Source organism: Pagrus pagrus (genome assembly GCF_965226575.1).
Source record: "Pagrus pagrus genome assembly, chromosome: 5".
Classification (NCBI taxonomy): Eukaryota; Metazoa; Chordata; class Actinopteri; order Spariformes; family Sparidae; genus Pagrus; species Pagrus pagrus.
The window spans coordinates 30,697,748-30,722,941 of NC_140189.1; the positions used below are offsets into that span (position 1 = coordinate 30,697,748).

General features: G+C 41.7%; 1 protein-coding gene across 7 annotated transcripts in view; it reads left to right on the forward strand.

The window, feature by feature from the left end:
* Nucleotides 1-24,970, forward strand: part of glra4a (glycine receptor, alpha 4a) — a 48,193-nt gene extending 23,223 nt beyond the window's left edge. The window contains exons 2-10 of one of the 7 annotated variants that reach the window (XM_084353396.1): nucleotides 5,078-5,214; nucleotides 5,886-5,953; nucleotides 7,937-8,160; nucleotides 9,936-10,018; nucleotides 13,901-14,038; nucleotides 14,243-14,457; nucleotides 17,634-17,783; nucleotides 20,681-20,794; nucleotides 24,040-24,970. In XM_084353396.1, coding sequence (XP_084209522.1) covers nucleotides 5,078-5,214; nucleotides 5,886-5,953; nucleotides 7,937-8,160; nucleotides 9,936-10,018; nucleotides 13,901-14,038; nucleotides 14,243-14,457; nucleotides 17,634-17,783; nucleotides 20,681-20,794; nucleotides 24,040-24,333 — 1,423 coding nt within the window. In that variant the 3' untranslated portion in view covers nucleotides 24,334-24,970. The remainder of the gene's footprint in view (nucleotides 1-5,077; nucleotides 5,215-5,885; nucleotides 5,954-7,936; nucleotides 8,161-9,935; nucleotides 10,019-13,900; nucleotides 14,039-14,242; nucleotides 14,458-17,633; nucleotides 17,784-20,680; nucleotides 20,795-24,039) is intronic. The other 6 variants (XM_084353397.1, XM_084353398.1, XM_084353399.1 and 3 more) reach the window with 6 other exon arrangements.
* The last annotated feature ends 224 nt before the right edge of the window (nucleotides 24,971-25,194 follow it).

Sequence of the window (25,194 nt, forward strand, 5' to 3'; positions counted from 1 at the left end):
CTTTGATTAAAATTAATGGCTGACTGTAAGTTTTGCTTCAGGCCTGTTGGGGTGGAACGGTAATCAGATGCAGCGTTTCTCTTCAGATGAGTTGCACATGCAGTGGATTCACATGGTCGATCTGCTGTTTGTCATAACAGTGTTTGCCTCTCATAGCTGCGCTCATTTGAGTTATGTGAGCACAGGATGATGAGCAACTGCCATACAAACTACATCAGGAATAGAAGTCTTTTAATTTTTAAGTCTGTGTGATCACTTTGCAGGTCTATATCTGGAAAGGTTGGCAAGATTAAAACCATGTTTGCGATGTCTATCTAGGCTTCTCCTGAGAGAGACAAACGTTAAGTTAATTAAAGCAAAAAAAGGTGGACTACTGGCTGGCGTACTGACATTTCAAAGAAAGACTAAATCATTTCTGAGAAGCTGCTGAATTCAACATTTTGTGACCACCTGTGTTTTTTTTCTAGTATTTCAAAGTGTGTGTATACAGCTGCATTTTTCAGCTTTGATTCAGCTTTGCTTTCCCCCGCCAAAATAAAATCACTTGCTAACAAGAGAGTGACAGCCAAAACTTGCTCGGTAATGGAAGGAGGAAAAAAGGAGAGTTGTTACGTATTCTCGACAGCAGTCTGGCACGGATGCTCAGATGAAAGGGACGTAGAGGGAAGCAGAAGGTCAGGCTCATTAAATGTCAGCAAAGAGCATCTTAATAATTAAATCATTCAGACAAAGAACCAATTTAGCTTTGAAGGGTTCTGAGGAAGCACTTGCAGTTACACTGGTAGTTTTAAAATCACTAGAAACGGTAGATATAATTTTAAGGTGACTTGTTGAGCAGTACATTAACCTCCTAAAGACTTCACATCTGAATACAATTGCATAATATTACATTAAAACCAGATAGTGTTTGCAAATAAAGACACATTTTCCGAAGGATTTTTTTTTTTTCCCGACCGCAGAGCCTATAAAACTCATCAAGACTCATCACTGCAGACGTGTTTGTGCCAGAAACTTAAAGATCAGAAATCTTCTGATAGCTTGTAAAAAAACAGACATTAGCTGTTTCTTCTTTCACCCTGTCTGTCATATATTATAGCCAATACTGAAGCACTACTGAGGCATCCGCTTTGAAATGCATAAGGGATGATGGAGAGGTGATGTAGGCCCAGAGGGAAGGCAGAGGTCCGCAGCTCCTCCCTCAGCAAGGGGTGAGAAGTTCAGCAGGAGACCTCACTACGAAGAGTTTTTGCAACTACGATTACAAGAAAAATAATCTTCATTCCCAAAACAACAGCAATCTGTTTGTTCCTAAAGTTTTGAGGATAAGAAATGCTGGATTTCTGATAGATCGAAGCCTCTGATATGCCTACTCCAAATAACAATGCCATTACTGGAGATTAATCCAAGGTTGAGCATAATTAATCGTGTTGTGTTCTTAGTTTATTGTATTCTTGTCGTCTTGGTGTTGTGTTTAAGCCAAAAAAAGGACCCAAATGCAAGACACATAGGCCGGCAGGTTAAAAAACAAAAGGCTTTATTAATAAAGGCAAAATCCCAAAAAAATCAAAAGGGGCAGGTAAAAAACAGGATACCAAGAATCCAAGAAAAAAACTAAAGTAAAGTACAGAAAACTAAGAACAAACCAGAAAGCCACAGGGAACAAAAGCAAGAACACGGAGCACATCCGAGAAGCAAAGGCAGGAACAAGGAACAGACAGGTGGAAAAAAGGCAAAGACGGGAAGTAAAACATGACATAAATATAAAACTGGAAATAGCAAAAACCCAAACCATGACACAGCCAGAAGTGACCATAATTGGACGAGACAGATCTTTTGGTGACTGGATCTGACAGAACCCGAAGACTCACCATGGTAACGAATGGTCAACCACAAGATAGCCACGCCCTAAAACAAACAAAATGAACATCATGCTGTATTAATAAAGACTTTAAAACTAGAAATTAGGACAAAACAATCATCAGGAAGCTGTTTACTGAGGTTATAAACTGAGTGAGAAGTAGGTTCATTTTCTCATAGGCTTACATACAATCAGACTTCTTTTTGAAACTAGTGGGGTCGCCCCCTGCTGGCCATGAGAAAGAGTGCGGGATTAGGGCACTTCCCCATGGGCTTCACTTTTCAGGGCCAAAAGCTTCACCCACTATTTGTCATATAAGCAGTATATATATCGCTTTCAAGAAGCATCATAGAAACACAGCGGAGGGATCTCATACCGTTGTGTCTTCACTGTTTATGAACATCAATAAGTAGAAATGACTCACACAGCTCCACAGATCCAGGCTGCATTGCACTCAAATTTGTATAGGAAGTGTGTATGTGTTGGTTTTGACTTCAAGTCGTCCTCTGTACACAGTGTAGAGGTAAGAAATGACCCTTGTGTCATGGACTAGACTCGCCATGTCTCGGTAAGACCGAGGACTTTGACTGTTTGAACCCCGTTTAGATCAGCCAGCTATGTCGAGACACATTCACAAATCTCTGCCAGTGCATTCAGTTGCGTTCGAGACTCTTTCCGCTTGCATCAATATTTCTTGAAAACTGCAGTTTATTGTCACCATCATTCGTCTCTGAAAGCTTGTGACCACCTGTCAGAGAAAATCACACTTGAGACCTAACAGGATGTTTTATTGTTTTGTTTATATCCGTAAAACAAGAACAACCGAGACAGACTTTTTTTTTATCAATGGCTTACTCTTAGTCTGACTATAAATCTCCCAGTGTACCTGTGAGAGTCTGTAACAGAGTTTGTGAGAGAGAGCGAGAGAGAGAGAGAAGGATGAAAGGGTACCAATATACTGTAAAATCAGCAACAGTACAGAGTGGACCTTAGCCAGAAGCATTGGAGTGGAGTCAGGGGACCAGTGAGAGTTGAGCTTTATAATGTAAGAAAGGCTGAGATATGTGCACAGCTCCACTGGGAAAATCAACAATGGTGCTGGGTCCTTGTATTAGATTGAGCCATACAGTACTCGCAGCGTGACTCCAGGGATGGAAGCTATTGGACGGTTAGGAATGAAATTTGTTACTTTATGATGATGAATTATTTGGCCACATGTCCACGGCTGAAAATACAAATCAGAAAAAGATATTCTGTACAAACTAATTAGTACAGTAACGAGATAACAGTACATGCTGAAGTGTCTATGAATGGTGATGCGGTCCCTAAGCTAAGGAACAAAATGAACAAACTAAATTACCAGTGACAGAATGAAACTGTTTGAATCTGCAAAGTGATTCGTAGTTTACACCTCTACACGTGAGTAGAAGTCAAAGTAAAAGAAGTAACATGCTTAGATATCAGCGAGTGGATAAATATTGTTAAACAGAAAAAAAACCAAGGCTCCTCTCGTTTTCAAACTTGAAGACTGGAACGACTTGGCCTGTTTCAAGCAAGTTCATGAAACTTAACATTGTGAATATATCCTTCCATCCTGTTGCCGTAGTCCTTGCTGTCGGCTTCCTTAAGCTATCCTCTCGGACTCTCAAAGACTATCTGCGGCATGCAGGAGTCACTCATGTACATTTTCTCTGTTTTTTTGCTGTGGAAGGCCACTTCAACAAACAAGAGGTGGTCTCGATGCAAATTACAGCCTTGCCGACACAACACTCTACACTTATTCCTCGATCGATTCATCCCGATGGCTGCTTTCATTCAAATTCGGACATCGAAGGACGGTGCTGTCTATTGAGAACACTGAGATATTGACAACATGCTGGTTTCAGTGTGAAGACTGGGAATCATTGACGAATCAAGAGTGAGCAAGGACACTTCAGCTGCAGGTGTGACGGAGAGGAATCTGTGTGAGAGCAAACAAGGAACGGCTGAAACTATCTTGAGAGTAAACCCTCTGAAAAGTTTTGTTGCTGAAATAGAAGTGGAGAAAAACTCAGGCTGAGTAATGGTACAGGGAAGTGGAGGTCTTTGCTCAGTTAATGGGAGCAGAGCCACTGATTATATCCAAATGGCAGTGCCTGTTCAGCGGGGGATATTATTGTGTGATTAGCTGGTGGGCCCTGAGACCTATTTATGCATATTTTACTGCAACATGCAATAGCACATTTAACCATAGCTTCCTAATTATAATACAGTGAAGGAGTCAAAATTGCAGCCATCACTGTGGCTTCATTTCCAAACAATTCCTAACTGGTGTCTACACATTTACAAGCTATTACAAGCTCAGTCCTGAAAACATCCTCGATCCTGTACGCCCTTGACGATGCAGTGTACGTGACTCTAAATACAGCGAAGAGGCCATGAGATTGGTGGATCAGTGACTGGCTACACACACTCATGCATCAGTAAAGCTGTGCCTCGGAGGGGATTGAACCCGCTGTCTGTGCTCAAGAGTTTCAGATCATGACAGATCGTGAACTGTTAACAATTGTATCACAAGCATGGGGTGCAATCAGCTGTGTTACAGCGGGGGCCCGGTTGGAAATCAAATCCATTATGAACCGGGTTTCCTGCCGCAAAGCGCCTGTTCCTTGTTTCCTTCGGTCTTTCTTTAAGATGTTCTGTGTCCCTTCCTCTCTCTGCTTTCACTCGGGCCTGTTGGTTATTCCTGTCAGTGGCTGCCTGAGCCTCACTGGAGCTTGTATCAACTCTTTCCTCTCCCTGGTGTGACATTCATAGCATTACAATTGAGCCATCAATCTGTCAAGCCTTACCCCTGCTAAGCCAGGAGCGGTGGGAGGCACAGGAGAGGGACAAGTTTACCTCTGAGTCTGTTTTGCTTCTCTGTAGTTACGGCCTAACAACCACAATAAGTCTCAGACATGATGTGAAATAGATAAGCTTTTAGTTGCCAGCTGAGGCAAGCCATTCACTCATCATTTTTCACCCTCATTTCCTCGTCCACCGCTGGGTATTTTTTGCTGATGACTGACTTGGTGATAGCTGTTGGCTTCTTATTCTGATTCTCATTATTTTTTCCCACCACCCCCGCTGCTACCTCTTATACATACACACTCCTCCACTGCTGTTTCCCAAATCTTTCTCTCTTTTCTTTCTCTTTGCATTTGTTCCCGCCTTCCCTCCCTCCCCGGGTAATGTCAGACTGAGCTCCTGTAAGGAGGAGATAAAGCCCCCCGGCAGGGCACCGCAGCTGTCGCCTTCAGACTTCCTGGACAAGCTCATGGGGAAGACGTCAGGATATGATGCCCGCATCAGACCCAACTTCAAAGGTATCGCAAGTAAGACCATCGCAGTAGCCCTCAAGAAAACCCAGTAGAGAGCACAAGCACTAGAAAGCAAAACAAAGACCAGAGGATCTGTGCTGTGGGAGCTCACAAGCTGACCACATCTCAGGTTTATGTTGTTCTGTCACAAACTCTGGTATGATTTCAAACGTGATGATTGTCAGACAAGTTTGATTCTCCGATTCGTTACGGGATTAATGGACATACGGTTACGTTTCTCATAATGTTGATTAAAACTTAATTCCAGTGATGTTTTTCACTAAATGAATTAAACACGGTTTAAGCAACACTTTCAAAAAGGGTTGCACACAGACAGAATGTGGGCAGACACATCTCTGTGGCCCTCTCTGCTCCAACAGTTAACAATGCCAACGTTATCTGTCATTCCTTCCACTTTTGTCTTCAGTCTTTTTGAAGTCGGTCTCGGTAAATACGATTTTTTTTTTGGCTGTAATTAAACTCGAAGTGGCAGGCCTGAAAAAACAAATCCTTCCTCCTTGTGCCGTTATAAAGACGAGCAGAACTGATGCCGGCACAGTGACGGTATGAGCTTAAGAAATGAAGAAACGACTGTAAGTCTTAAAAAGCCACAGGAGATAAATGTATATCTATATGTTGATGCTGATGGTGAAGATGTGTGATGTCACTCTTTTTCCTTCCCTCAGGTCCACCTGTGAATGTCACTTGTAATATTTTCATCAACAGCTTTGGCTCCATCACAGAAACTACAATGGTAAGAAGACCTTGGAGAACTCAAATGTTTGAAAGAGACAACTCTCACAGAATAGTAGTTTGTTACGAGGCACGGTTGCATCCCCGCGTGATTTATGTATAAATCTTGAAAACAGTACATCCTCTTCCTCCTCTTTCTTTCCTACCAACTTCTTTGCTAATCCACTCAGTGCTGAAGCCGTTCCCTCATTTCTCTGTTTCCTGGAGCATAGCAGTGCAACCTTCAGAGACCAATGGGTCACTGACATGCTGATAATGAACTGTCCACTCTGCAATTAAAATGAAAAATTGAGAAAGTGAATGAAAAGGGGTATGAGACAGAGGACGAGTGTTTCGGCCCTAAAGTCTGCATTTACAGCGCGAGAGTTGCTGGGTCAGCACAACGCAGCAGTGAGCTGTTTAAAGAGTGTCTGAGGGAGACCCAGAGGGTCAGACCTCCAGTCGGGTCAGACCTGGAAACGACAACACTAATGAAGTCATTGTATACGCTGGTGAAGCGTGCTCTTCATTGTGATAAATGAAGTGAACAGGCAAGGAGAAGAACAATCTACAGTGCCCAAAGATGAATTCTGAATTAATTGCACAGATTAGAATTCTAAATTAATTACTCATGTGCAGGCTGCAGGCTGGAGTGACTGTTTCTCGGTACTTGTCCTTGTCCTTGTCTCGCCAACCCTCACCAGCAGCCCTTGATGGTTGCAACAATCGAACAAACAGTAAAACAATCTTATTCAGTTGGTTACTTTAAAAAAATCTGATGAACACAAGAGCGATGCCTCAATCAACCATTGACCTGGTTTCAAATCCTCCAAGACCACATGCAGTAAGTGTAGATTAACAAATTAGATGTGTGAACACCTGATTCTGTTTCATAAGTGTCAGTCATTGACACGTGCAATCATGATTATGAATAATTTCCACTCCAACAACTTTCCATAAACGGATATATAAAAACGCTCTCAAACACCCATTTACATATTGATACTTGAGCCCGCTCCACCGCTCGTTAGACCTGCACATGAGAACAACAGCAAAGAAAAAGTGCAACTGATTGTTTTTCATCAGCGAGGCTCTTCAACGGCATCAGAACAGCTCTCAACTCGTTACGCACGTTCATTACACAAGGCTGGTTTATTTATAGCCCCGACAGTCACATGAAGAAATTGCTAAGAATGAAGTAAACTAAAAATCAGTTAAATCAGTATAATGACAAGTTGTAAGTATTTGGGTAGTTGAAGAGTAAAAATGTATGCAGAATAAAGCGGTTTAGTGTAACGTGAACTCTTATAGGAACATACAGGTTATATCCATTTGAGAGAGAGCGACGCAGCAGCCTTCACATTGGACATCGAGTGTACAGCATCAACTTGAAATGGAAATTGCAAATACAGTTCTTGGCTATGTCATGGAAACTGGCTGCTGTTGACGTGCTTAACACTTCAATTATGAGAGTAACAGCCAAAGAATTGTGCTAAAAAGTTCATTCTTATGTAAAAACTGACCAATTCTGCCTTAATTTTACTCTTTAATTACAGTCCATGTAACTCTTAACTCCATCTTGTCATTATCCCGATTTAACTGACTTTACTTTTGTTCTTTCTTTTGCAGGTTCTTCCAATTGCTACATAATTATTCGCACGTAAATGAAAAAAATCATAATGCTTCCCAGCTAAAAGAAAATAAAGCAGTGGAACTGAGTGAAATCTGGTATTTGTCAAGAAGGAAATAAGGCACAATGGATTGTACATCATAGATTTAAAGGACTTTAAAGTGATCTTCCATCTAAGAAAGGGGGCTGTTAAAAGTCTGATATTTCACAGAGTACAACAGCTCAGTGAGAAAAGTCTGCAGCAGCGAGCAGTAACAGAACATTCCCAGAAACTTAAATCACACCGCAGTATGAGCCACTTCTAAGCTCTCCATCTATACTATAACCTCCACTGATGATATATTTTCCATTAACTACCCCTGGGTTCTTCCGCAGGACTACAGGCTCAATGTATTTCTACGGCAAAAATGGAATGACCCTCGCCTGGCGTACAGCGAATACCCAGATGACTCCCTTGATCTGGATCCATCCATGTTGGACTCGATCTGGAAACCCGATTTATTCTTCGCAAACGAGAAAGGAGCCAATTTCCACGAGGTCACCACCGATAACAAGCTGCTTCGGATTTTCCAAGATGGCAGCGTTCTGTACAGCATCAGGTAAATAAAGATAAGAGCCATTGGGGGGTAGGCTACTGTTTCAGCCGGATGGAGGGTTACATCAGTGGCTTAATCGAGATGTAGCTGCAGTATGATGTGTAATTGGCTGCATCTCATTCTGCTTTAATGTAATCAGATCGTGTGGTCCTGGTCTGAGAGGCAAAATAAGTTCACATGCACAATTTGCATTTTTGAATTTAGTTGGTAGATAGCTTGTATACCCTTTGAACTCTGCAGTAGAAGTAATCCGCCTGTGCCCACATTGGTATTTTTTATCATTGTGATGTCATTTCAATCGCTACATAGCCCTGAAATCTGTACAACCTTAGCTAAAAGGTTATGTAAGTCAATAAAACCATAATAAATGATAAGTGTATTGAAATTATGTCATAAATTTAAAAGAAATCTAAAACTCTGACTTTCTTTCATCAGATTTGATACATTTAAACATGAAGCTTATTGATCCGAAAAGATTTTTAAATGTAGAAACATGGATGAATATTTGTCAACACTCCACAACTTTGAGTTTTTTGAGTCCGGCCGCGTTTTCACCACGTTTTGCAACGTACGTCACATGACTTCACCACGTACGTACATCATGATTAGGCAGAAGACCAAAGTCTTAGCTTCCTGTTGCAAAAAGAACGGATGTTCTCACTATAATGCTTTTTATTTAAGGCCAGTTTAACCAGGATCATATAAACAACTTTTCCCACGGCCATTTTGGGTCAATCCTCTGGCGCCACAGTGCATTACTCCGCTGTAAGTCACGTGACGCCTTTTAATCTCTTCCTGCAAGAGTTCCCATGTTCCACCTTTAAGCTGATCCAATTTGGAAATGTAAGCACACAGTTATGGTACCAAACTGGTTATTCACACACTTATTTTACCCCTCTCTTGGGTGCTTTTATGCAAAATGTAATGTCGTTTCAAAATGTAGTTAAAACGCAAATATGTAGACGTTTTAATGGGATTTCATTATTCCCCCGTCTGATTTACTGAAAGATGCAACAGCTTCTGCAAAGTAGCGAGAGACATAAATCATCTGTTGTACTGAGACTCGTGCAAACACAGATAATCACCACCTCGTTCCACTGATTTACTGCGTCCTCTAGATTTGCTTACTAACTATGTTTGGTAATTATGGATCAAACATCTTTGTGTGCTCTAAATACATGGCACAATTTAGGCGAATGTTGGGAGAGTCAATCACATCGGTAATTGTAGTTTGTTCTTCGGCTGGTGAAAAAGATATTGTGTCATCATAACACTGTAGCAAATGGGTGCCTGTGTGTATATAATGCTGGCGGCTCTTTTCTCGCCTCTTGGCGATGCATTACAGCAGGTAATTACACAGCTTTCCTCCAGACAGACTCCCAAATAGCTCCCTCTCTCTTTTATATTCCAGGATTCTTTCAGGCTTAATGCATTAGCACCAAAACAAATAAAAGCAGGGATGCCTACACCAATTACTTTGCCATTACTGTGGTGCGGCGAGTAATCAAACGGCAGAGTAACTCAATATGTTCTCCAGTCTAATGTTTTAAAAGGAAAATCTTTCAATTTTTTTGTACGGTTTTATTGTTTCGCACACGTACAAACCTCCTGTTTCATAAAGACAAAACAAAGCTTGTCACTGATTTATTTCACTGTTCTTTTAATCTGTTAACCCATCAGTTGTCCTTGTGTTTGGTGTCTTCTCCTCGAGCCCCTTTGTGCTTTTTGACACCTCCTATTGCTCCTCTTCTCTCTTCCGATCTGTTTTTCTATCTCAGGCTGACTCTTACCCTGTCCTGCCCTATGGACTTGAAGAATTTCCCAATGGACATTCAGACCTGTACCATGCAGCTTGAAAGCTGTGAGTCTTCTTCTCTTCTTCCTCTTCCTCTTGTCTCACTTTTCCCTTTTTTTATCTCCGCCCTCTTCCCCCTTTTTCCCGGCTTGTAAAGTGTCTAACCTTGTTAAATAAATATATACGCAGAGATAGGAACCGCTGTCTCATTATCAGCTTTATATCCACAAGTCTGCGTGGAAAGTGGTTCGCTTATCTTTTTCCAATTGCATCTCATATGTTGGTGGTTATTTGGCCCATTGATGATATTTAGAATGTGATTGCTACCATTAAGCTAGTCAGCAATCCATGTTTACTGTAATCTTGCAGTGGGGGAAAAGCACAACTGCCCATTTGCTAAACCCTTCCCCCGATAGATGTGTCCAATCAAAGCTTATGGCCACAGCAGCCGTGCACACAGGCTTGTTAAGCTTTGGATTTCTCTGCATGTCGAAGCTGTGTGCATGGTGGGTGTAGTAAGAGCAATACCCCATATATATATATATATATATATATATCGTATATATATATCGTATATATATATCGTAAATGTGGATGTTGTTTTTTTTACCCTCTCCAAAACCAGACAGAGAAGAGCAAAAGTGAAAGGAATGGATTATATGAAGTCTGTCTGCTGCAAACATTAGCATATCAGGCTAACTAGCTTGTTACCTGAAGTTAACCCAGCGTGAACTCCGATGCCAGAGCAATTTAACACATTATTGTTGTGGGGTTACAGGCTACATTAAAGAAGTCACGTTCAGGACAAACACATCCGATGTGTATTTATCTGAAGCAAGTCATGGATGATAGTCTAGCTAGTCGGTGAGAGGTTAGGTTAACATCTGGGCTATCGTCAAACACATTGGTTAATCTCTTCTCACAATAAAAGGGAAGCATATCTTATATTAAGGATCCCTTCATCCACATTATGCCCAGCCTCCATGATACCTTGCGTGAATTATAAGCCAGACTTCCAGCGTGTCCCGTCACTTAACCGGCGTTGTGGTTTTCCATGCTTTGTGCAATTGTACAGCATATGTGGGGCCCCAAATTGACCCTTATGGCAGCCTAATAGGTCAGGTGGCCCCACTATGGGCAGGCCTGTTTTAGACAAAATCAATGATGTCTTGCTATGAATGGGAAGCCTGTTTTTGTCTCCCGCTGTTTGAAATCAAAGACCAATTTTATCGAGTGGTGAGTGGTAAATCTGGCACCATTTTGACTATAAATGACAGAATGGGTTAGGGGGGCTCCGCAAACAGTCAGTTGCTCGGCTACCATTCTTTACATGTTCACATTTGCTGTCGATGCACATTTATTAAACCTGGAAAGTTCCAGAAATGTACAAAAGGCATTTGAAACCTTTTAAAATAATATTACATTGATACAAATGTACGGGAATAAGAATCATTTTCTCCCCTTTCAGTCTCCCCTTGCCTTCAGCAGAGATAGCATCTGCCCTCATGAAACCAATTTCCAGGATATAAATAATAAAACTTTAATTTTGTGTCCCTTTTATTATATGTGACCCACCCCCTGTCCCTAGAGGTGACCTGATTTCCCTTTAAGGAATTTAAATCTTGCAAAAGGGGAGGAAACAGAAGTGCACACGTACCATGAAGCCATCTCACCTTTTCAGACGGATAAATAAGTCGAGCTGAATGCTGGTATCTCTACTTACATCCTTATCTGATTCAACAAGAAGAAGAGGTATTGGTTTGTACAGAACTAGTTATCACCTCTTTGTCCAGGAGGCAGCAGGATTTATCTCTGCTCTACAAATTAATACAGGGGACAAACAGATAAAAAAAAAATAATCCAATAAAGTTATGGCCTCAGCCGGCATAAAAACAAAAATATAAAGAAATTGTACTCTTTAGGAGTGAAAATGAGAAACAAGATTCTTAAAGCAGCATTTGTGTTTGGGTATCACATCACACAGCCATAAGTGGAGATGTAATCATTTCTGATTAAAGGCCTGGTGAGGAAACTTGGCCTCGTGTTGACAAGTGCTAGTACAACACCCAAGGGTGTGATCACCTTGGCTATTTGAAGAGCACATCATAGGTTTTACTGCCGCTACTGGAGCTGTGGAAACGCTGTCTGTTCGACGTGAGAAAGTGAGAATATAGAAGAGTTATCTTTGGGGTTTGAGAGAGCCAAGGCCAATCTTCTTTTCTGGCCTTTCATGCCACGGGCTTATATAGATATATAAATAGAACCAGAAGAATCTGCCTTACCCTGACACATCAAAGCCCCATATATGCAGCTTATACCACTTCGCTTTGCCTTGAGCCATTAGTGTCCAATAACCTCAAATCTACTTTGTAACTCACACTGTGAGTGCAAAGAAAGACTAAGACGAGCATAATCTCAAGCATAACCATAGCTGTATTAAGATCATGGCTTCATTAGGTAAGTGCCTTTTTAACATGAAAGATGACATGTTTACCTTGCTCCAGACATTCTGCCTCATGAATTAGATTTTTTAACACTGTGTCGATGACGGTTTCAACGTCTCTTAGCTGCAGCGTGGCCGAAGAAAAGAAGACGATCTCATTACCTCAGGAAAGCATTGGTATTCCCCTTGCTTGTTAGAGCGGGATGTGTGAATGACAGTGAATTTTCATGAACATGATACGTGTGTTTTAGTGGTGTTGTTTTTGCAGACATGCATTACAGGATAGGTTATAACATCGTGAATAATTGATGTCGATGTAACTCAGGCCCCCTAAAGGGTCCCAGAGGACATCAGTGTTATTCGGATGTGCGGGGAATCCTGCGTTGTTGTAGCATGTCGCATGCATTTTTAATGTATCCATGATCAGGCAGCTGTGAGGATGAGTGCAGCCCTCAAAAGGAGCAGGCCTTATTTCGTGGAAGCAAGATAATTATGGACTTATCTTGCAATAATAGATATTGAATAGATATTCCATTATTTAGCCTACAGCTTAGTAGGAATTGTGCACTGGAAGGATTGCACGCACTAATCAGCCCAGTGTACATACACAGTACAGTATCTCCCACTGTCACAGCCAGATATGCACCTCATGTCCTCCCTTATTCCGTAACCTTCAAGCAACCGCGACAACAGGACTGTAGCTGTGGTGGGTGACCTTTACCGTGACAAACATGATGGCAGAGGGTAGCTGGTGGCTGGACAGATGGGCAAAAGTGACATTACATCACCACAGTCTTCCACATTCTCTCTCTCTCTCTCTGCGTCTCATTAGCCGAGGTTTCTCATGGACAGATTTTATACTGTGGTAACGAGATCCCAGTTAGAGTTGTGTTGTAGGAAAGAAATGAGGTTAAGGAGGAGGAAGGGGATGGGAATCATAGCTTGTGGTAACAAGAAGAGAATATTTAGCAGCTAGTGCAGTGGTGGCACTTGGTTTCATGCAATAATTGGAAATGTGCAGTAAACAGCGATGCCTTTGTGATAGTTTTAGCGACAGGACATGTCAGCGTTGTAATAAATATCATCAATATCATGTTGAAAATGGTGGAGAGCCGTTGCAAGCTTCACCTCCCAAATTTAAAATGCACAGTTTATCACCTAAATGCATCAGTGATCCAGTTTTATGAAGATTTGACATGTCTGAAATGGAAAACTATGTCAAATAATGAGCAATAAAGCATCTCATCCTCGTCAATTTTGAATGTTGCGAATGTGAGAAGTAACATGCATGCCATGGTGAAACCATTAGATGCATCATCTTGCCAAGATACGCCAGAATTTGTATGAAACTATGTGCAAGATTGACGGAAAGAAAAATAGGAAAATTCAAAGTCTGTTCTATTCAAAGTAATAATCTAAGTTAAAGTGACACATTTCTTGTTGTTTCCCCCTTATTTAAATATCTTTTTTCTCTCCTCTTCGTCTCCTCTGGTCTCTTTTCACAGTTGGTTACACCATGAATGACTTGATTTTCGAGTGGCTGTCTGAGAACCCCGTTCAGGTGGCTGATGATCTCACCCTCCCCCAGTTTGTGCTGAAAGAGGAGAAGGATTTGGGTTACTGCACTAAGTATTACAACACAGGTACAAAATGAATTCCACTTAAAGTTGTTGAGAAACCAGGGACCCCACGCTGAAAATCCAAATTGCAATTGAGTGCTTCAGCTGATGTCTTCTCCGGAGGCATGTCAAATTAGTTCAGTACAACAACTTGAAGACTGTACACTGCTGGTTCTCGTTGGGATTTCACCAAAGACTGTTGAACGTATTTTGTCGTACGTCTTGCAGGTAAATTCACCTGCATTGAGGTGAAGTTCCACCTGGAGCGTCAGATGGGCTACTACCTGATCCAGATGTACATCCCTTCCCTCCTCATCGTCATCCTCTCATGGGTGTCATTCTGGATAAACATGGACGCCGCGCCTGCCAGAGTGGGTCTGGGCATCACCACTGTACTGACAATGACCACGCAGAGCTCTGGTTCAAGAGCCTCACTGCCCAAGGTGGGTCTAGAGACGAGCAAACGAGATGTATGGTGGTTTATATGCAGTGGAAGGTGGATTGTTCTTGATGCAGGTGGACTTTCTACTGAGCAAACAGGTCCACAAGCACTGAGAGATGCCGGGGGTTGAATTACCATCAGGGATACACAATTCTGCATTTCCTCAGGTTAATGGGGTATTTACTGTAGTGGGTTGTAATTTGAAAACCAGTAACAGTAGCCCCTATAGTCACTGTTTTGACCTTCAGGGCCACTGTAAAAACAGAACGTTAGCTATTTAAGACATTTTTTGTTGACTGTTTGCTTTAAAATCAATGGAACACACACAAAAAAGAGAAATATTGGTCACAAAAAAAAACAATAAACATATTTTGTAACTGTTGTTTGAGGCTCTTCTTCCTCCAATAAACAAATGTGAATGAGAGGAAATTGACGAAAACAAAAAAATGTAAACTATTCTGACATGTTTTCATGACATATCCCCCGAAAAGTGGTACATGATTTAGAAATACCTTTACCTTTCATACCTGTTATTTACGATCAAAGCCAAAAACAAACAGTATATATTTTATAGTCCTGATTGGCTACTCAGGACTATAAAATATATATGTTTCTCGACCAAAGCGGCTAACAGAGGCATTTGGAGGCAGGGTTTGGAATTGGACGACCTATTGTGGCTTGTGAGGTCACAAAATGCTGAATTTGCGTGAGGCAGATCCTCTTTTAGAGACTCACTGGGGAGCAGACAAACAAGGGCCAGGTGGGGTGAGGACACTGGCATGCAAAATACATACAGGGCAGGGCACACTGTACCTGGGGAGAAGGTTAGAGACCAGAGGAGAGACGGACTGCATCTATCACCATGACATGGCGTCCAATAAAAATGCGTTTTAGAATGCCATGAAGATAATTCAAGCAAACAGTTCAACCAGTGTTTCGAAAGCAGTGCACGATTGACTGCATTTTTGACGGCGAGGAAGAGTGTTTGTTTTTTAAGGGAATAATCACTGAGCGCCAGAATCCTGTTTGTCACGAGCACCCTGTTCACATTCACACAACTACACACATTCACACCTGGAAGCTGCCCAGTACAACCAGTCTTATCTGCCACACTGCAGCTCCACCAGAGCAGTTGGGGGTTAAGCACCTTGCTTAATTTTACTCTAGCGGTGGTAATAAGGGAGAGAGGGAGTGTTGTTATTTCACTTTTCCCACACAGATTTAACCAATGGTTCCTGAACTTTATTGCTTGTGACCCCTTAAAATGAAGGAATGATGGCTTTGGTGTTGATGTGAGTTTATGCTTCTTAGATTGTTTCATTTAAAGTCTTACCGGAGGCCTGGAGATCTGTTCAAAGTCATTTTTGCTCTTGCAGATGAGTCTGATCTCCATCCCATCTGGTCTGTATCGAGCCAAACACAACCTTGAATCAAACATGGGGTGGGTTGATACAATGACTGATAGAGGAGCTGGCTCACATTTGTTTCACTGCTCTGATTGGATGTAGATTGTTGTCCTGATTAGATGTAGACCTTGTTTAGTTGCTCTGATTGGATGTAGATCTTGTTTCTTTGCTCTGACTGGATGTAGATCTTGTTTCTTTGCTCTGATTGGATGTAGACCTTGTTTAGTTGCTCTGACTGGATGTAGACCTTGTTTCTTTGCTCTGACTGGATGTAGATCTTGTTTCTTTGCTCTGATTGGATGTAGACCTTGTTTAGTTGCTCTGACTGGATGTAGATCTTGTTTCTTTTCTCTGACTGGATGTAGATCTTGTTTTGTTGCTCTGATTGGATGTAGATCTTGTTTCATTGCTCTGACTGGATGTAGATCTTGTTTCTTTTCTCTGATTGGATGTAGATCTTGTTCCTTTGCTCTGATTGGATGTAGACCTTGTTTAGTTGCTCTGACTGGATGTAGATCTTGTTTCTTTTCTCTGATTGGATGTAGATCTTGTTTTGTTGCTCTGATTGGATGTAGATCTTGTTTTGTTGCTCTGATTGGATGTAGATCTTGTTTCATTGCTCTGACTGGATGTAGATCTTGTTTCTTTTCTCTGATTGGATGTAGATCTTGTTTCTTTGCTCTGATTGGATGTAGACCTTGTTTAGTTGCTCTGACTGGATGTAGATCTTGTTTCTTTTCTCTGATTGGATGTAGATCTTGTTTTGTTGCTCTGATTGGATGTAGATCTTGTTTTGTTGCCCTGATTGGATGTAGATCTTGTTTCATTGCTCTGATTGGATGTAGATCTTGTTTCTTTGCTCTGACTGGATGTAGATCGTGTTTCTTTGCTCTGATTGAATGTAGATCTTGTTTCATTGTTCTGATTGAATGTAGATCTTGTTTCATTGTTCTGATTGGATGTAGATCTTGTTTCTTTGCCCTGATTGGATGTAGATCTTGTTTCACTGCCCTGATTGGATGAAGATCTTGTTTCTTTTCTCTGATTGGATGTAGATCTTGTTTCTTTTCTCTGATTGGATGTAGATCTTGTTTCATTGCTCTGATTGGAAGTAGATCTTGTTTCGTTGCTCCAAGTTGATGTAGATCTTGTTTGTTTGCCTTGATTGGATGTAGATCTTGGAACAATATTCCTAAAACTTTATCTACCATATTTGTATATAAATAGAGGAATAAAGATATTACAAATACATCGTAGATTACATACATACATTACAGATTGTTCTTTGATTAAACAATCTGAACAGTCTGAATGTTTGTAGTCCGGCCATCCTCTTGTTTACATGTTGTTGTCCTCTGTGCTTGTACATAAGACATACGAGTTTGTACACCACTGATGTGTCATTTCCTGTTTTTCCCCCCACTAGTCACAATATATTTGTACAATATCTGCAACAGTCAGCAAACTGCTGCTCAATTGAGTGAGGTTTCAACACAATGCTTGCTCAGTGGCCGTTGCTGATTTGCTGTGACATATCTGCTCTCGTGAACGACCCAGCCGGGGCTCTCCTCAAGTCTTAGCTATGACCTGTCTCACGGCTATGTGTCAACTGCCCATATCCCACTGACTCATTATAAATCTTGGCAGTCTCAAAGATGTGTGTCATTACGTGCCAGAAGCTGAGGAATGGGTAGATTGTGAGCAGCCCACGTTTTATCTATTAGCCTCATTGATTGGCTGTTGACAATTCTGTGACCTTGTCTGCTCCCAGGTGTCCTATGTGAAGGCCATTGACATCTGGATGGCGGTGTGTCTCCTGTTTGTGTTTGCTGCCCTGCTGGAGTACGCGGCGGTTAACTTTGTCTCAAGGCAACACAAGGAGTTCATCAGGCTGAGGAAAAAGCAGCGGCAGCAAAGAATAGTAAGTGTAAATCACACTCGCACGCACGCAAACACGACCTAAAGCATGCTTACGCGATGTGTCACACATTGTAGCAGATTCTAAAAACACATACACTCCAGTCCTTGTCAGCCTCGATAACATTGACTTATGCCTCTTGTTATTGTGGGATGCTGTATATCCAGGAACTGACAACATCAACACGCTACAGCTGGCTGTCACATTACATAAGGAAGGTTTCAGTTCAGCTCGTTTCCATTGTGAGCACTGACCTGTGAAGAGCCTTTGTGATCCTTTCCCTCTGTCACTGCATTTGACACAGAGCAACAGCAACCCTGTAGCACTGGGAAACCCTAACCCTTACCACTGCAACACTGACACACTTCTGCAGTCTGACACACTTTAACTACATCTTTCACTGCTGTTTCTGTAACATTACGTAGGCCTTTGGACGAGTTAAAAGGTCCAGTGTCTGGGATTTAAGGTGATCAACAAGCAGGAATGGAATGTGATATTCATAATTATGTTTGCATCATTGTATAATGATAACTCATTTCCAAAAAATGTTTTCATTACCTTCCCATGAGCCTTTTATATCTACTGAGGGAATGGGTCTTCTTCCACAGGGTCCACCATTTTGCACAGTGTTTCTACAGTAGCCCAGAACAGACAAACCCAACACTGATTCTGGAGACAGCCACCTTAAGCAACGTGTTCTGGCTCCCAACTCATCAAATTCAGTTGCCTTAAGCTTCAAACTATGACTCTTTACTTACCCCTCTAGCAACAATATTGCACATGAAGGGCTCCACAGTCAAGTTAGGCAAAAAAACTATATGCAGTGTCTATTAATGTTGTCAAATGGTTTCAGGTTGGTTCGGTTTAGGGGACACAACTACTTAGTTAGGTATAGGCAACAAAAATAAAAATAACATTCAGTCAAGTCACTTACGTAAATCCATTATGTCTTCTTGTGGGAAAAACCTGCGTATGACCCACCCAACAACCCCAAACACCCACTGTGATGTATTTTCTTGCTCCTTATACTACTATGCTTGAGGAGAGCTAGCGCTACAGGGGTTACTATAGCTTCAAACTTTGAAGTATAGGGCAACTGATTAGGCAAGTGTTCTTCTACACCACATTTTAATGAGGCGTGCATTAAAGCCTTCTCTAAATAAAACAAAAATCAAAATGAAAATTTTTTAAAAACATTATTCAGATTTGATTGACATTAGCCTGGTGACATGAGCCAACAATCACAGAGCTCATCATGTTTTGATTCCAACATAACTAAACCGTAGTTTGTGCACAGGGATGCATGGCATCCCCTTTTTCCAGCTGAGCCCTTTTCCATTTCAAGCCAGAGAGAAGAGCAAACACAGCACAGACAGAAATCTGTCATGTAAAATAACCAAAACCATTCTTAATTTGGCAGAAAATTGTGCATTGATGTAGGATCCAATCACTCAGCGGGAAGCCTAAAATCCATCAGGGATGCAGCCTGTGAGAGAAGACTTGTCCTCGCTATCACGACATTTTTATCTCAACACTCTCTCTCTGGCCTCGGCTCCCTCTTGTGCACCAGGTGGCAAATATCTCCGTTAATGTGCCGTCATGTCTCAATGAAGCCGTGAGAAACATTAACGTAAACGTCACCTGGGTTTGAGCGATAAAAAGCCATCGGTGTAACAGATAGATGAAGGCAGTAATGTTGCATATTCTGAAAATGTTCTTATAATATTATGTATTAATGACCTTTATTAACATTTCCAACATTCCAGCCATCCTCCCGGATCTGATCTTTTGTATGTGTGTACAATCTATAATTTTGTCATCCTGATTGTCCATACTGTTATTTTATTATGTTGGTTTAAAGGAGTTTTTCTTTATCCAAATCAAGGGTTTAAGGATGGAGGATGTTGTATTCTGTGCAGACTGTATCGCCCCTCTGATCTTTAAACACTTGACATCAATGAAGCCAATTTTTCTCTCTTGGCTTCATTCGCCATCCAAACACACTTCCGACAATTTTCAAGGCAAACAGCTTGTAAGATGACAAATAAAGTTGTTTACAAGAGGTGAGAGACCCTTTCGTGACACCGAGAGGTTTGTCTCGAGAGAAACAGACGGGACATCTTGAAAATCCCATTAAACAGCTCACAGGCTGGGCAGCTTCCCAGACTCAATGGCAAAGTTCCCTGAAGAGGGGGAAGAGTCCAGCAGATTTACTGGGCAGTCTGCCCTCCTGCATCGATACAGGACAGAGAAAATGATGGTCTGTAGAGGAGAGGACTTCCCCAGGACACATCACTTGCACAAATACTCCCACTGAGGAGTTTGAGGTCGCACACTGTCCATCTGAGAGGTATTGACGCATGATCCGATGCGTTGTACTGCAGAGAGGCTGTACAAATCCCACACCGACCAGCTTTAATCAATGCACTTTGTGTCCTGTGTTCTTCAAGGAACTATAGCAAGCATATCCACACAGACAAAATCAAAAATAATAAATAAAGCTGCCATTTATAGTCTTTACAGAAATAGCTTGAACCGGCTCCTTGAGGATTCTTTATGTGCAGTCTTCAAAGCCAGCTCCCCTCAACTTACAGGCACAGATAATGTCCTGTACTATCACACTCGCAGAGCCGCTTTAATTAAAAGCTGAGAACGTCTGCTTGAGTTTGTTGTTCGAATTTGAAGTCTGCATCTTTATTCGCTTTATTTCTGGCATGGCACAGGTAGGATTTTCATTTAAATGAAGCAGGGGGAATTCTCCTCCCCAGCGAAATGTTAACTATGTCCAAAAGTAATTATATTTTCCACTCTAATGAAACAACCCAAGTTTTGTTTGACGACAAAAGGTGAAATAAAGAGCAATAACTTTTACTTCGATTTGTCTGCCTTTCTTCCCAATGGAGGCGATTGCCAGTCAGCCTGGGAGCGTTGAGTCATTGCGGAAAGTGAATGACATCCCGGGTAACAACTCAACCTACAGGAATATGAATCAGCACTGCAGCGCCTGTGCCAGGGTAAATAGCTGAACCCTGTGTGCCCCTTGACCTTCAAATCTTTGTCCGTGCACCCAGTCCTCCAGATTGATTGTGTCGTGCAACTTTGACTTCAAACCTGAATATGTCCCGGCTTCTCTCCCACTTTGTGCTGATCTCACCCCGTCACTGCAGCCCTCTCTTTCTAACCTTCTGCCTCTGTATACCAGAATTACTACTAACTTGAAAGTCTATCCCAATGTGTAACATGATTTTAAGACTACTTTAAAGCAACGTACATGTCCTCCTCTTGTTCTCTCCTTTCCCAGGACACTCTCCAAGACTGCTGACATTTTGTTTTTATATTTCAAATCATCTAATTGTCAAATTTAGAGACTTTTTTTGGGGGGAGGGGAAATCAGCTTATTCACTTACTTGACAGGAATTGAGCATAATAGATCAGTATTATGCCCGCGCCGTTTTGGGATGAAGGTATGAGTATTTTCAGGCAGGTAAAGGCTCTGAATACTTCTTTGAACACCACCACTGCCTAACAGGAAGCTCAGACCATCGCTGATCCCTACCTAAAACAACCTTCTCCACAGCAGCTTTATTCTCCACAGAGCCCGATGTGATAATCAACTGATCTTCTGCCAACAAATCACAAAGTGCGTAGCTGCCGCTGAGAGCACAGGCGATGAGCACCTATTATCTTTCGAGAAACGCACCATTAGACTCCAGCACATGATGTACTGTATCGTTTAGGAAGGTGTAGGAGGGGATAATTAAGCTGTGCTATACCCCCGTTGTACGGTGCAATTTGTCACTGGGACAACACAGTTAGTAACCATAAAGTTAGTCACAACCAGGAAGAGGAAGTGAAACGGTGATGGTGAAAGCAAAGGGCAGTTGTCAGAGATCAGAGGTAGGGAGAGTTTTCAAAGGACTAAACGAATAGACTCTGCCAGAGAACTTTAACAGTAAGAGACAGGTGGAGACAGGTGTGAAATACATTAGTAGGACTGGACCTTTGACAGCAGCTGGTGGGGTCTCACTGCCAAGTCCGTCCCGGGCAGAGATGTGAGGTTGGGCAGAGTACCAGAGAGCTGCCAGGGTCAGTGAGAGAGAAACAGCGAGAGGTAGAGGGGGGGACACAGGGATCAGAGCTTTCAGGGCACTTCACGCTGACTACTAATCATCCAATTTAGATCCCACATCTTCACTTTCCCCTGCTAAAGTGAATCTCTCAAAGTGTCAGAGGGCTGTCAGAGTTAAGCTGCATGTCTATTAATATTCTCTTCAGAGGGCGGGAACACTGTCTCATTCACTGTATTAAAAAAAAAAAAAAAAAAGTCCCCCGCCATTCATCAAACCATAATGCCAAGTGCAAGGTTTTTTTTGGTGGGGTTGAGATCATGACTTTTTATTAATAGGCAACTTTGAAAAGAGCTGAAAAGGAGAGACGGAGGTTAATTTTTTGATTAACTTTCAGGTATTATAATTTCCTTTCTTCCTCTTAATGACGATGCCCTCCGTTTCCCCTCGTCGTGTCATCGGAAACTTCAGAAAAGCTTAATTGATTAAAGGAAAGTTTATCTGAGGCTAGAGTCCCTTTTCTGCCCCCGTTTGTGCATTTCATACATCACCGTGACATTCAAATCACAGAGGTAAGCAGCCTGTTTCTCTGAAAAACAGATGCATAGTGATCGTTCAAGATAAAATATAGTTTTTAACATTACAGCAGCAGACAGCTGTTTGATTGTAAAGATATAGTGGAGTCCTTGGTCAGTGGCCTTTTAGCTTCTTTCTCTTCTCCAAACTAAGATGTTTTACTTCATCCTCATGTGTCATGTTGTGTTACTTCCTGCCCTGATTAGTTTCACCTGTCCCTGATTAGCCTCCTGTGTATTCGATCCATGTTCTCCTCCTCTCTTTGTCCGTTTTCCCTCCGTATTCCCGTCTCTCCTGTGTTCAATTAGTTATCACTCCCTGTGTATTTAAGTCCTCGTCTTCCATTCTCTCTTTGTCAATTTGTTCGCTGCGTTCGTTTTGTTTCCGGTGTTTGCTCCTCCTCGTTCTCCCTTTGGTTTTTGCATTTCTCTTTGGCTCTTTTTGGTTTTGTTCCCTGCCTGTTTTTCTCAGTTTTGTTGCTTGCTTTTTGGACTTTTTGGATTTTTTTTTTGGATTACAGCTCATTAAAGCCCGCCTTTTGTTCTGTTACCTGCCTGCCTCACTGTGTCTTGTGTTTGGGTCCCTTATCGTTAACCCTAACACTTATGGTGCGTTCCATTGCAAGCTGGAAGTGGGAATTTCCAATCTTAAAAGCGTCCTGGTGCATTTGCTTGGGAAAACATGGACGCTCGCTGCAAAACGGATGTTTGAATGACAAGTCTGCAAACTTCACAAGCAACTACAGCAGCTGATTTAACAGTTCGAGTCGACAAAGCTTGTCGACAGGCATCTCACATATTATGACTTTCTTAACCTTTTAACTCCGCTTCCTGTATGTTGAAGGTATTCCCAAAACTCCCAGACTCTTTTATCCACTTGCTGCATGACAGAAAAAGATTTTTAACCCGTTGCCAAAGTTGCAATTGTATTTCCTAATCCAAATAAATATAGCTGCGATTCCACGGTTCTTTGATCAACTTGAGCCAAAATGTATAGGCTACATTTTATCAGTGATGATTTTACTTTTTTATATTTCTGGACACTAAATGTGTTGATATTTTCTTGTGTTGTACCAAAAGAGCAAGAACATATACGGTATGTAACTTCTAGCTACCTGGATTTACAAAAATAAAGTTGGGATTTAAGACAACAGATCCAAAATCTCTCTTTGCAGAGCAATCAGATGGTGAGAAGAGTCATTGGGGATTTTGAAAAAACCTTTAGAACAGAAAACAAGTGCGGCTGAGAGAATCTGGGTTTCTAAACCAACACTTTGTCGGCTATTTCTTCTTCAGAGATAAGAACGGTTACCTCTGTCACTTTAATGTACTATAATGGCAACACGGAAGCATTAAACTGGTGCTGGTGCCTGTTTTACACACAATCAGGAAACAGATCATCTAATGTATTTTTAGAGCCTCATCCTTGAATTCTTCAGATGTTTGCCCGTGCTTGTGTTGTTCTCACTCTGTTGCACTCTGCTGCCCTTTTGTGCTACCCCTCCTCTCCCCAAAGCATTTGGGAATGGGCCACTGAGAGGAAATATGAAAAAGCTCTGAGCTAATCCTTGTTGACAGCAAGAGGCCAATCTGTTTTCCCTATGCTTGACTCCACAGGAGGAGGAGCTGGTGAGGGAGAGCCGTGGCTTTTACTTCCGGGGTTATGGACTGGGTCACTGCCTGCAGACCAAGGACGGAGCTGCCGTGGAAGCGGCCACCGTGTTCACCCCCCCACCTCCTCCGGTCATCATGTACGACGGAGATGTGCTTCACAAGCGTTTCGTGGACCGCGCCAAGCGCATTGACACCATATCCAGAGCCGTCTTCCCTTTGAGCTTCCTGATATTCAACATCTTCTACTGGATCACCTATAAAGTGCTGCGACACGAGGACATCCATGCAAATTTGTAAAAGGCTCTCTGCCTGCCCTGTTTCTTTTTTCTCTCTCTCAGAACCAAAACTGCCTGTCAGATCTACATTACAATGAGGAAATGTGTCAAGAGGCGTATCTGCTTCTTAAAAACCGTCGCTAAAAAAACTTTGTGCTCAGGTGCGTCTTCAGGATCTCAGACGAAGAGTGATTAAGCCGAGAGACAAGGTTAAGCTGCGTGGGTTCAGGCTGGTGTTGTTTGTGATTGCCCTCTCGTTTCTGTCTTGGTTTTGACCCGTCCGGATTACAACAGAGACAACACACTGCTGGTACTTGTGGGTTTGTGACGTTTGTTTGAGATAATGAAAGTTCAGAGAAGTCGATGTTGATCCTGGCTGGAAGAGACATACTGACTTGAATTTTGACACTGCGTATCTTCGAATGAATGTTTTTGAAAAAAACAAGATAATGGGGTTTTTTACACCTTTAAATTATCAGATAGGTGCCAATGGGTGCAGGGGGAGGGGTGGTTCTTTGATATTTATTAATATTCAATTGGTGGTGATCATTAAATTTAGATTATATATATATATATATATATATATAAATAAGTGTATATAAAATATGCTGTTCATGAAACTGCACAAAGCACAAATATGTATTTCCTTTTGTCTAAATTTAAATAAATTGTTATTCTGCCAGGAAACAGATATGATGTGTTCCTCTTTAAGCCGAAGTTTCGGTTGGTTACTTTGCAAAAGAAAAATCCAGTCACAGAACAACTGCATAAAAAACAATTACTTTTCTATTTCAGTCCTTTAATAAAGCCCATCAGCTCCAAATCCCAAGAGGAAAGAGGGGGGAGCAGAAAAAACTTAAACTGAAGGTGGAAATCAATTCTG